At 34.3% G+C, this 13979-nt stretch overlaps 1 protein-coding gene across 2 annotated transcripts in view; it reads right to left on the reverse strand.

Annotated features, from left to right (window-relative positions):
• Positions 1-13979, reverse strand: part of LOC134232681 (tyrosine-protein kinase JAK2-like) — a 37797-nt gene that overhangs the window by 6076 nt on the left and 17742 nt on the right. The window contains exons 9-16 of one of the 2 annotated variants that reach the window (XM_062714668.1): positions 9777-9998; positions 9262-9413; positions 7825-8005; positions 7252-7423; positions 6984-7085; positions 4028-4245; positions 3461-3659; positions 961-1079 (exon numbers count right to left, since the gene is read on the reverse strand). In XM_062714668.1, coding sequence (XP_062570652.1) covers positions 961-1079; positions 3461-3659; positions 4028-4245; positions 6984-7085; positions 7252-7423; positions 7825-8005; positions 9262-9413; positions 9777-9998 — 1365 coding nt within the window. Of the gene's footprint in view, positions 1-960; positions 1080-3460; positions 3660-4027; positions 4246-6983; positions 7089-7251; positions 7424-7824; positions 8006-9261; positions 9414-9776; positions 9999-13979 lie in introns of both variants that reach the window. The other variant, XM_062714667.1, reaches the window with a different exon arrangement.

Here is a 13979-nt window from a genome sequence, read left to right on the forward strand (position 1 = left end):
TCATGTTCAAATAAATTTCTCTTTGTATTTTGTAATAATTATAAAAACTGTGTTATTTCCTTACATATTATATAATTATTGAAGGTTTTAATTCAAAAAAGTAAAATAAAATCTTTGGTGATTGAAATTCCCATCTTTTAAACAGAATTTGAAGAAAGAATGTCTGTCCGATACGTATTGGAAGTTATTTTTCGATACGATATTTTTCTGAATATCGAACGTACGATATATCGATATATTGATACAGCCCTATTACTGGCTAAGTAAGCCAGAAACAGAATACCCGAGTATAAAGAGAATGTGTGAGATTGATGCTGTTACTGGCCAAGTAAGCCATTCCCTGAAACACATACAAATAATGTACCCGAGTATAAAGAGAATGTGTGAGATTGATGCTGTTACTAGCTAAGTAAGCCATTCCCTGAAACACAAACAAATAATGTACCCAAGTAAAGAGAATGTGTGAGATTGATGCTGTTACTGGCCAAGTAAGCCATTTCCTGAAACACACAGGTTCTAATTATTACCATATATACCAAAATACTGAAAACCCACTTTTTTTTGCAACGACTTTACTTTGCAATTAACCGGGGGTAAACTAGTTTGTGATGTTTAATTTTTGCGATCAGACCTTTCTGGATCTCTTGTTAAAAGACACACCAACTTCAAGGAACGGTTTGCGGTGAGAATTATTTGCGATGAAGAGGCTCTCACAAACCTTGCAAAATTTTCTTGCATGCGAATAAAAGTTGGTTTACAGTGAACCAACATGTGATAGCCTGGTTCTGTTTCTGGCCAAGTAAGCCATAAATTTAGCATGAGTTGTTTCCCACTGACCACCATATTGGAGGTCCTAGGGAGAATTTTCCTCTTTGAGCAAACAATTTTAAACTTGTATGGCAGAACTATAGGGCTAAAATCTTTTGAATGCTACAGTACCTTTCCGTTATGAGGACATACCTGAGCAACATCGTTAATCATTCTAATTAGCCTCCACACAGGAAGGTAGGTATTCTGTTTCCTGTATTTCCTCAGATACACGTTTAAGGCACCATTTTCTATGTACTCCAGAATCAACACTAAAATATGAAAGAAATCTAAGTTAATTAAAACAAGAGGCCCATGGGCCACATCCCTCACCTGACCACTGTGGCTAGGAAAAAGTAGAAATTGGTTTTATTATTGAAAAGTTTAAATCCAAAAGTAAACCTTTGACCAGTTATGGTTTTGCTATTCTTGAGAAGATGATTTTTAAAGAATTTTCCTATACATTTCTATTTAAAACTGGTCAGCCATTGTGGCCCCGCCATACCGCCAGGGGTCATGATTTGAACAAACTTGAATCAACACTACCTGAGGATGCTTCCACATAAATATGATCAATTACGGATTTGTTATTCTTGAGAAGAAGATTTTAAAAGAATTTTCCTTTATATTTCTATGTACAAGAGGCCCATGGACCACATCGCTCACCTGAGCACTGTGGCTAGGAAAAAGTAGAAATTGGTTTATTATTGAAAAGTTTAAATCCAAAGTAGTCCCATGACCAATCATGGATTTGCTATTCTTGAGAAGATGATTTTTAAAGATTTTTCCTATATATTTTTATGTAAAACCTTGGTCGACCATTTTGGTCCCGCCCTACCCCCTGGGTCATGATTTGAACAAACTTGAATCTACACTACCTAAGGATGCTTCCATATAAATATGATGAATTATGGCTTTGTCATTCTTGAGAAGAAGATTTTTAAAGAATTTTCCTAAATATTGATATGTAAAGCTTTGGTCGGCCATTTTGGCCCTGCCCTCCCCTCGGGGGTCATGATTTGAATAAATTTGAATCTAAACTACCTGAGGATACTTCCAAATAAATATGATGAATTATGGCTTTGTTACTCATGAGAAGAAGATTTTTAAAGAATTTTCCTATATATTTCTATGTAAAACTTTGGTCGGCCATTTTGGCCCCGCCCTACCCCCGGGGGTCATGATTTGAACAAACTTAAATCTACACTACCTGAGGATGCTTCCATATAAATATGATGAATTATGGCTTTGTCATTCTTGAGAAGAAGATTTTTAAAGAATTTTCCTATATATTTCTATATAAAACTTTGGTCGGCCATTTTGGCCCCGCCCTACCCCCAAGGGTCATGATTTGAACAAACTTGAATCTACACTACCTGAGGATGCTTCCCCATAAGTTTCATCTTTCCTGGCACAGTGGTTCTTGAAAAGAAGATTTTTAAAACATGCCACCAAATTTTCATTAATTCCCAATTATCTCCCCTTGAATGAGAGCGTGGCCCTTCATTTGAACAAACTTGAATCCCCTTCACCCAAGGATGCTTTGTGGCAAGTTTGGTTGAAATTGGCCCAGCGGTTCTTGAGAAGAAGTCGAAAATGTGAAAAGTTTACAGACAGACAGACAGACGGATGCCGGACAAAATGTGATCAGAAAAGCTCACGTGAGCCTTCGGCTCAGGTGAGCTAAAAACTTTGTTTGGCCATGATGGCCCCGCCCTACTACCGGGGATCATGATTTGAACAAACTTGAATCTACACTACCTGAGGATGCTTCCATATAAATATAATCAATCATGGCTTTGTTATTCTTGAGAAGAAGATTTTTAAAGAATTTTCCTATATATTTCTATATAAAACTTTGGTCAGCCATTGTGGCCCCGCCCTACACCCAGGGGTCATGATTTGAACAAATTTGAATCTACACTACCTGAGGATGCTTCCATATAAATATGATCAATCATGGCTTTGTTATACTTGAGAAGAAGATTTTTAAAGAATTTCCCTAAATATTTCTATTTAAAACTTTGGTTGGCCATTGTGGCCCTGCCCTACACCCAGGGGTCATGATTTTAACAAACTTGAATCTACACTACCTGAGGATACTTCCATATAAATATGATCAATCATGGCTTTGTTATTCTTGAGAAGAAGATTTTTAAAGAATTTTCCTATATATTTCTATGTAAAACTTTGGTCGGCCATTGTGGCCCCGCCCTTCCCCCGAGGGTCATGATTTGAAAAAACTTGAATCTACACTACCTGAGGATGTTTCCCCATAAGTTTTATTTTTCCTGGCACAGTGGTTCTTGAGAAGAAGATTTTTAAAACATACCAACAAATTTTCATTAATTCCCAATTATCTCCCCTTAAATGAGGACGTGGCCCTTTATTTGAACAAACTTGAATCCCCTTCACCCAAGGATGCTTTGTGGCAAGTTTGGTTGAAATTGGCCCAGCGGTTCTTGAGAAGAAGTCTAAAATGTGAAAAGTTTACAGACAGACAGACAGACAGCTAGACAGACAGACGGACGCCGAACAAAATGTGATCAGAAAAGCTCACTTGAGCCTTCAGCTCAGGTGAGCTAAAAAATACACATCTTTCAGTAGTTTATAAAGTATTATCTTGGGCTACACAACTGTAAATCAAACATACTGTTATCACTGATTCCCAGGAATTTGACCACGTTATCATGCTCCAGTTTAGACATCAATATGGCCTCCTCCTTGAACTCTGTGCTGTCCAGAACATTCTGGAAATCCCCCTTCAGTTCTTTGGCAGCAATTTCCTGAGGATTGGATTTGTCGTCCTGACTAGCGTACAGTAAACCCCGCTTCACCACCCCATAGTGGCCCTAGTGGAAAAACATCAGAATATCGATGAAATACAATAAACCTGCTGAACTACAACATAATGCCACTGATATTCTGAAAAGACCTTAGTTAATTAAATCAAAGTGTCCCTAAAATACAGTAAACCAAACTAGCTTAATCAAAACAAAATGTTCTTGAAATAAACATTAATCATATGGCTTAACCATATCATAATGTACCAGGCCAAATCTAAGTAACTTTTCTTAGTCTTAAAGTTTATGCATTATCCTGTGTGTAAATTTTAGTCATAAAATCAAAGATCTCGTTATTAGTATTGAACTATACTTCTATTTTGTTTTCCGTAGGTCTTTTTTTCTCAAACATAACATAGTTAAGATACACTACTCACCACTCCAATCTTATTTTCCCGTATGTTGAGTCGGCGAGAACTGATGATATATTTGAGATCCAGAGGAAGTTCTGGAAGCGATCGATTTATGACGGACTCTGTAGCCTTGGTCACACACTCCCGGTCCGTCACCGATGGAATTGGAATGATTATCATGGTGGGGTCTATTGTGTCCTCTGTGGGTGAGAGGGAATTTGAGGGTGTCCGTGGCTGGGATTCTGTAAGACAACATGTCTTGTAAAATGACAGTCTGCAGAAAGATGGAATTTTCATGGATATGAATTGAATTTTTTATATTAAATTGAATGGGGTCACAAGATGAAACACACCCTTTAAGCCTGGTTTAATGGTGGCTTATAGGTCCTTAAAGATGGTTTAATGGTTGTCTTTAAGTCACCATTAAGCACCTTTAAGTAACATTTACACCACCATTAATCTCAAAGTCCTTAATGGGTGCTTAAATGTAGCTTAATGGTAGCTTAATGGTGGCTTACAGGTCCTTAATGGTAGCTTTTAGACCACCATTAAGTCACCATTAAGCTACCATTAAGCCACACTTACAGGTGCTTAATGTCCAAACTCCATTAAGCTACCATTAAGCCACCATTACGCAGTCGATAATTCTGTTTTTATGGGTGAAAAATTATTTTTATAGTGATTTATTATCAAAATTATATATGTCGAGTTCATACATATCTTGTTTTGGAAAAATAATGAAAAAGAACGAAATTAAAAAAAAAAAAAAATTCGCCACAAACGGGGCGCGAACCCAAGACCTTTGGAGTAGGTGGCAATCGCCTTCTCCGTTAGGCCATCACAACTTTCGATTATGAAGGAAAATTTTAAACCTTTATTTTTCCAAAAATTTGTTTGGACTTGTAAAAGTATTTATTTTGTTGAACAATTCCAAAGTCTTCAATTGATTTATCAACCAAAATGTAAGCAATTTTATTTATGGATCTTTTTAAAAGGCTTATATCACATTAATATTTCTAAACCGTTGAGTTCAGCTTTTGGCAATCGCCTTCTCCGTTAGGCCATCACAACTTTCGATTATGAAGGAAAATTTTAAACCTTTATTTTTCCAAAAATTTGTTTGGACTTGTAAAAGTATTTATTTTGTTGAACAATTCCAAAGTCTTGAATTGATTTATCAATCAAAATGTAAGCAATTTTATTTATGGATCTTTTTAAAAGGCTTATATCACATTAATATTTCTAAACCGTTGAGTTCAGCTTTTAGATTGATGTAATGAATTCTTCAATCTGTTATTCGATGATTTATACATGTAAGCATTAAATCATGATTGAAATTAAATTAATTATAGTTAAAACACAAAAATCGATCATCGAAAAAGAAAGATGAAAACAAAGATTCTACTACTTTTAAATATGCTGCGGATATTAACGGTTATTGTGTCTACAATTTAGTGACAATCTGTGATCTGGTTATACGTTTACAAAAACTTTTTTTTAGAATATCAAATTCAAATTAAATTCTTTTTGTATCAAAATGGGTATCAAAATAATTGTCCTTTTACAATAAATCAAAATATGCTTGCGTTAAATTTAAATTTTGTAAAAATAATTGATCATCAAAATCTGTCAGTGTACGTTGTGTATGTGTAGTTTCCTGTTAGTTGACCGGGGACGGTGGACACACCTAATTAAGGTCTATTGTCTGACCAGTCGGTATACTGTACACTGTTAATCTGTTAATCTTACCCCGTTTCCCAATGTGTATAAATCTGGTCGGATGTCATCTTTAATCTGATCGGCTGTTCTTCAGAAAATAGATTTTGAAATAACAATCATTGAAGACCGAGTAGATTTTGACAGATACTTACCGCTGCATTATTTAAATTTCAAAATAACGAATTAATTTAATTATTCATAATGTAAAAGTCAATCTTTGAAAACTAAACATTTTTATACCGGTAGTCCCCCCTCCTCCCTTAAAAAAAGACAGAGATTATTTTTCATGAGAACATATGACTTTATCTTCCTGTGAATTCTGTAGCAGAATGTTGCTTTTAACACATGAAATAAAAATACCATGTTTTTTTTTGTTTTTTTTTAAGTAATATATATTTTGTGTTCATGGATAAAGATAATTTTTAAGAACAAATTGATTTTCGGTAGTGAAAAATTAAAATATTTCACATGGGCTTGCTCCCGGCGTGTAATAATCATTTATTTAAAAAAAACTCATATGCACTTATAATAAGAACAACGCATGTCATAATTATTTATTTCAAATAAAATCATATTCGGTAATGATAAAGCAAGTCTTGTTTTATTATTACTGTAAATGATTTTTTTCTAAAATAAATAATTATTAGACACCAGGAGCAAGCCCCTATGGCTATTAGATAACTTTGTTCTCAATGCCCAAGTTTATGCATTTTGACAAAAATGTTATATAGAAATTACGATCGAGACAAAATTATGAGTTGAAATAGATTTTACGTAAGTGATATTGAAATAACTGAAAAAGTTAGTTCAAAGATTTGATATAAGATGCGTGAAAGTTATATGAGGTTTGACTATTAAGTCACCATTAAGCTCAGCTTAAAGATGGCTTAATGGTAGCTTAATGAAGTTTGGACATTAAGCACCTGTAAGTTGCAGCTTAATGGTGGCTTAAAGGAATTAACTTCTTTAAGCCCCATAAAGTCAACATTAAGCTACCATTAAACGATTGCTTAAAGGTGGTCTTTCGTCTTGTGGGTAGCATGACATTCCATTTAGGAAAACACTTGTCTATTTCTAAAACCCAAACTGATTAACAGGGGAAATGTTACAAATCAGTCCTATAGCAGCTATTATGTAACAACTGTTACTCCTTAAATCTAAACCTTGCACCCCCTCCTAGTAAAAATCCTGGATCCACCCTCTCACTGTGGAATCAAATATTGGTTTAAGGTATTCTGCATATACTTCTCCCTGTACATACCCTGTGTACTGCTGATAATATCTGGAACATCTCTAGGCATTTTGGGGAAATTGTCATTCACGTTTAGAAGCTCTCTCCTGATTGAGGAATATGCATCAGGCTCTGCTAAAAGAAACAAAAAATATGGGTTATCTCTCCTATAACAGTTAAAACAGTTCATTCTTACTTCATTAATACTTTCTAAGAAGATAATTGACACAACAAACTTAAACAGCATCTTAAATGGTTACCAAAGTAAACTTCAAACTGGTTATCAATTTCATCTTACCATAATCTGCCAGCTGGGCCCGTAAATCCCTCAGTAAAAGGTTTGGTCCTGGTCTTTCTTCTAACAGGTTCCAGCATTTAGACATCAAGTCTCTCAGCTTTATTGCCCATTCCATGTCTCCCATCAATTTCTGGGGAGGATCAAGCTTTTTCTTGAACATGAGTTTTAAAACCTAAAAATAAATGTTACTGAAAATATACACGAACTCTTAGATGACACAAGTAATTTTCAAGAACATGTACAGCAAAAATCAGATATCTTTTTTCTGAACTAAACACACTTGAAAAAAAAATAAGAGGCCCATGGGCCATGATGTTCACTTGAGTTGCTTTGAACTGCATATCTTGAAAAATATTTCCTCTGTATTTTTACAGAAAATGTTGATCCCAAATTGTGAACAATCCTACCAAAAGAATCCAACAACAATAACAGACAATAAAAAAATTTTGATCAATAAAGCTCACTTGGCTCAGGTGAGCTAAAATACTGAAATGTTCATCTAAAATTAAAATACAATGTATTTCTGTTTAGGGGAAGGAGGAGGAAAAAGCAAGTAGAAATCAATCACTTTACTTTGTCGTTAGATAAGTTTAGGAATCTGTGTGAGTCCACAGGATTTAGTCCGTCAGAGAACATTTCCCAGAGGGTTGTCCCGAACGCAAACACGTCTGACTGGGGGGTCATTTTGGAAATCCGTGAAGATAATTCCTTTTTCTGATAGTCTGTGTACAGTTCAGGGGCTAAGTACAGTAACCTGAAAACACAAAAATTAAACAATTAAAATCAAACTAATTCCTAAAATCAGTATTTACTGTTAATTTTATTCAAGTGACAAATGTTTTACGAAGTTTGAACAAGCAAACAAAATTCATCGTTAACATAAAAAAAAGCGATCAACCTTGTTCTTTATTGAGACTAAAACTTTGATCCAAGATCAAGGTTTTCAAAAGACTTTAATACCTGTTGTTGACTATACATGTAACTTTGTACTTATAATTCTGATCTGAGTGATCCGAGATACAGTACTTCGGTATTTCCATGACTATCTCAAATCTAATGTATGTGTTGAAGTAATTTGGAAGTTCCTTAATATGTATTTAACCCTCATGCAGTTCCCTAATTGGATATCTTGAAGTTATTATGGATCTGTTGAGTTCAAAATAACAAAGCTTGACTGTATTTTGTATATTATTATACTTGACCTGTGTCTGTTCTGCTGGTTGAAGGTTTGACTGTATTTTGTATATTATTATACTTCACCTGTGTCTGTTCTGCTGGTTGAAGGATTGACTGTATTTTGTATATTATTATACTTCACCTGTGTCTGTTCTACTGGTTGAAGCATTGACTGTATTTTGTATATTATTATACTTCACCTGTGTCTGTTCTGCTGGTAGAAGGTTGGACTGTATTTTGTATATTATTATACTTCACCAGTGTCTGTTCTGTTGGTTGAAGGTTGGACTGTATTTTGTATATTATTATACTTGACCTGTGTCTGTTCTGTTGGTAAGGTTGGACTGTATTTTGTATATTATTATACTTGACCTGTGTCTGTTTTGCTGGTTTTAGGTTTGACTGTATTTTGTATATTATTATACTTCATCTGTTTCTGTTTTTGGTTGAAGGATTGACTGTATTTTGTATATTATTATACTTCACCTGTGTCTGTTCTGCTGGTTTTAGGTTTGACTGTATTTTGTATATTATTATACTTCATCTGTTTCTGTTTTGCTGGTTGAAGGATTGACTGTATTTTGTATATTATTATACTTCACCTGTGTCTGTTCTGCTGGTTTTAGGTTTGACTGTATTTTGTATATTATTATACTTCACCTGTGTGTGTTCTGTTGGTTGAAGGATTGACTGTATTTTGTATATTATTATACTTCACCTGTGTCTGTTCTGCTGGTTGAAGGATTGACTGTATTTTGTATATTATTATACTTCACCTGTGTCTGTTCTGCTGGTCGATGGTTTGACTGTATTTTGTATATTATTATACTTTACCTGTGTCTGTTCTGCTGGTTGAGGAGATCTAGGCTATTTAGAAGAGTAACCATTCCTGGGTCCCCGATCTTCACCAGAATGTCATCAATCTCATAGCGGAAGACTAACAAGTTACGGCAACGCAGGTTACCATGAACCAAATGACGCTCATTCTGAAAGAGAGACAAGGAACTGACTGGGAAATACAACAACCATTTCACATTTTTTTGTGAGATTGTGGCATCTACATTTATGTATGTACATCATGTATACAAGAACCACTAAGAAACTCAATCTAAGTTTGTTTATGCAATCTCAATTTATGACATTTTAAAATTTGGTACAAAAATGTACATTATAGACACAGTAAAATTAGGTTCATTTTGATATTGTCTTCATGCTCATTTAGTCAAAGATCATAATTACTGCAGAAATACTGTAAAATGTGACAGTTAAATTTTGTGACGAATTCTTTCGAAAATAAAACTCGTGTTCAGTAAAAGCATGCAAAATTTAAATTTTTTTCATTTGATTACCAGAAACAGCATTCCTTGAGCCATCTGACTGGCTGCATTCAGCAGATGAAATGGTTTGATTGGTTGATTAGGCTTTCTCTTCTTAAAGAAGGATGCTAAGGAACCATACTGGGCTTTTTCCATCACTAACATTGGAGGGGTGGTCAGGATAAGTCCATGTACACGAACAAAGAATTTAGGATCATCCATTCTAATCAACTGTTGAACAGCATGCTGAAAGTGCTGAAAAATATATAAACAACAATTGATAAAATGACACTCACTTAGCAAGTAGCTAGTACGAAGTGGCAGCAGATTGCCCACGCCCGCAGTAAGCCCGCAAAAGACACATGCCACACCTTTGAATGAAATCCCCAGGGAAAATGTCAGGTCAGGCATCCAAGGACAATGCATGAAGGCCATATAAAGAATAAATTGAACAATGTGGTATGAAGTAGGATAACTAAAAAAGACTGTTATGCTGATAACAAGATGCCATAGGCCTCAACGCTAAACTTAGTAACTTTGGACTTGCTGTTCTTCACCAATGAAAAAAGTGAAATATTTTTCTTGCTGATACCGTAGAACTTGTCTGGTCCAAATACATCTATAGACCCATAAAAATTGGCCAGATTAAATATTTTCTAAAAATTCTGAATTAGACAATATATTCAAAATCAGTTGAAATTATATCCAGCAAGGGACTTTAACCTTACACCAGAATAGGCAAGATTTCAGAATAAACAACATCCAGATCAGACAAGTTTTACTGTAAATACCTACTAATAATCATCTTGTGAAAATTAGGTGAATGGAAGTGGTGATCTTCCATACTTTGATGAATTCCTGCTATACATGAGCAAAAAGCAAATTTAAAGCTAGGGTCCTGCTCATATTTAAAACAGTATATTTTTCAATTGATACTTGCATGCCTGACCTTGAACTTCCCTGTGCTGCAATAAATAAAACAGACCTTGAGACAATCCCTAAGTAAGTGTATCTATCATATATAAATCACAAACTGTTTCATCCCCAGTTTATATTCCCACATTCTGTCATTGCACTGCAATATTTAGTTTATGAGTATATGCCTTACCGCTTAAATTAATTCACAAAATGAATTCTGCTCTCATATTTCATTGGTACTATATGTTAATATATGGGTATATTTTAATTTCTTTTTTGTATTTATTGCACACCCAAACTCGACAAAATCTAATTTCGATTTTATGTTCCCATTTAATCAGTTCTGTATACCACCGCAGTAATCCGAGACATGGATTAGGCTGAAAATTAAGATGGCAATACACATGTAAATAATTAACACTGAACAGTTAAAAATCAAGCTTCCAGGAAAATGATAAACCTAACTAGGAGACTTATTGTTCACAGAACAATAAGAGGTCTTTCCAACTTGTTTAGGTGTTTCCGTGTCATTTGGTTTGGAAAAAAAAAAGAAAGATAGAAAAAGTGCTCCCAGCAGGATTCAAACTCGGGACCCTCAGATCTACGCTACAGAAACACGTGTATTTGTTTGTGGCACAATGTCGAAAATAATGAATAGTTCTGAGAAACACGATTGGTGTATAATGAAAATGCCGATTTCCTGTAAAAACAATTCATTTGAGTTTGTTTATACTTTGAATAAATTGAGTTAATCATACAGAGCTTATGATGCATTTGAACTTCCGTGTCGGCACTGTGTTTACAATAAAATGAAAATATAGGCGCATTCGTTTTGACACATATGGTGAAGTCATAGGTAAGGTTAAATATTCATCTTTATTTGGATTAAATTATAGTTATCAGCATTAATTAAACTTGAAACATGCACTTCATGAAGAAAACTGTGTGACAGAGAGCGTGGAAATTTATCTGATAGGAAAAATTCGCTATTTTCCAGATTCATTCGATTTAATATTAAATCTAAATAAAATTGAAATAAATCTGAGTTAGGGTCAAGGTCAAAGGTCAAGGTCATTCTAAACCCCCCTGAAAAAAAACCCTTATATAAACAATTTTGATATTTTCCCAATAATCTTGACCTTTGACCTTGACCTTATCCTCAAGGTCAAAGGTCGAAAGATCTCATGCATTGTCCACATGTCTTTACAACTTGTCGTCAAGAACTTTTCAGTTCTTCGTAAACATGAGAAACCGTCAGGGTCAATAACTGCTTAAAATGGTTTACGAATTCTTTCGAACTTATAGAATGAAAAATGTACTAAATTATTTGCAGACATTGTTGAAGGTTTTGCACCTCTATGGTTAACGGTTTCGGAGGAGTAGCTATAACAAGGGTTTATACTGAAAGGGGCACTAACTTTTCAAGGGGTCAATCTTAGGGGAAAAGAATGAAATCCTTAAAATGATTTTAAGAGTACATATTAAAGATGCAAAGATATTTAGAATTTGGTGAAGAACAAAAGAGCTATAAAAAATGCTTTATTTTACATATTTTGAATGACCTTGACCTTTGACCTTGACTTAAATTTTAAGGTCAAAGGTCAATGAATCTTTTGCAGTTGGTCCCATGTCTCTACGACTTGTCGTTTAAGAAAATATCTTGATATTCGTAAACATCGCAAACATTCAGGGGCAATAATTCATTAAAGGAGTTTATGAATTGAACAGTCTACTAAATCAGTCGCAGACATTAATAAAGATTTGGAATCTCTGCGGTTTACGGTTTCGGAGGAGTAGCGATAACAAGGTTTTATTGCAAAAGGGGTCGTAACTCCGAAAGGGGTCAAAGTTCATATACGCAGGGTCAACTGCGAAAATCTTTTACGAAGTACATTCTTATCGACTAAAAGTTTTTTCAATAAATCTTGAAACTCAAAATCACACGGCGGAAAAATAAAAAAAAATAAAAAAAAAAAAAACAGAAGAAAATCAAAAGGTCTTTCCAAGAAAGTTGGAAAGACCTAATTATAAATACACAACTGCCCCTAAACCTGTGATAAAAACACAAATTTCCTGTAATATCAATAAATGTACCCTTTGCGAACTTATAACTATTTTTTTGTTTAGTTCTGTAAATAAATGCTCTTCACCTTTTGCCACCTACACAGAATGACCAATAAATAAATTCAATGAACAATTATAGACAAAAATAATAAATAGAAGGGCAAGGACATCAACAACAGATGGAATTGTGGGATAATTTATGCATGAGGGGCTTCGCACAATAACTATCGTTAATGCCCTGGCATACCCATCGTCGCAAACCACAGCCAAATTGTACGATCCTCTCCCATTCTGGCCGTGCTTGAACGAGGAGAGAATTCTTCGTAGCTCATTAAAATTTTGACCAATGTTTATATATACATTTGAGACAGGTAAAGCATAAGATGAACTCGTAGATTTTGAAAAATATGCATGGCGGTTAGAATTCATTAGGCTAAGGAATTCATCTATTTCGAAGGGAATATTTTGTGAAATCTTGTGACGACATTTCAATATCCAATCGCATTAAAGGAAATATTTCTTGTATACTGTTGACATCAGTTGTTGATTTCAACTGCGATGGAAACAAAACTTGCCACTAACTGAATATGACGTCACAACAGAGAGGCGTAAATATTCAAGATTACGACACTTCTTGTGATCAAGCAGCCACGGGTAGGAGAGAGCTATATGCAGACTCCGGACCGTGGCTTGAGACGATGTGGCATACCCAACAAACTAGACAGTGTTTCTTTAAATAAATATTGTTTGTTGATTTGGGGATTTATGGTTTCAATCACTGCAGAAAAATTATTTTCCTGCTTATGTATGCGGGTTCTCTATTTTACTTTAAATACCTGTTTTTACAAAAAAATTGAGCTTTTATATATTTTTGGGGAATTCCGGGCGAATATTTTACATACTCATATAGTTATGCAATTTATTTATCAGTTTAGAAATATATTACCTAAGAAATATCTAAGAAAAACCTACATCATGCATGTGGGGTCTATTTTACTGTAAATATGTGCTTCAATAAACAAAGCCTTTTATATTTTTATTAATTTTTAGGTGAACGTTTCATATAATCTTATAGTTATGCAATTCATCAATCAGTTAAAAAATATATTCCTTAAAGAAAAAAACCTTCATCATGCCCAGAAATAAATTATTAAGTCCCCTCCCCCATCTTTAATTTTTTTTTTTGCCACATCTTTGATCATGTAGGCGAAGTAAAACGAGAAAATTTAATCAAATATTTTATTGTGAGTTCAT

This window comes from Saccostrea cucullata, unplaced genomic scaffold (assembly GCF_032062105.1).
Source record: "Saccostrea cucullata isolate Sc308-1 unplaced genomic scaffold, CSIRO_AGI_Scuc_v1 ctg460, whole genome shotgun sequence".
Lineage (NCBI taxonomy): Eukaryota > Metazoa > Mollusca > Bivalvia > Ostreida > Ostreidae > Saccostrea > Saccostrea cuccullata.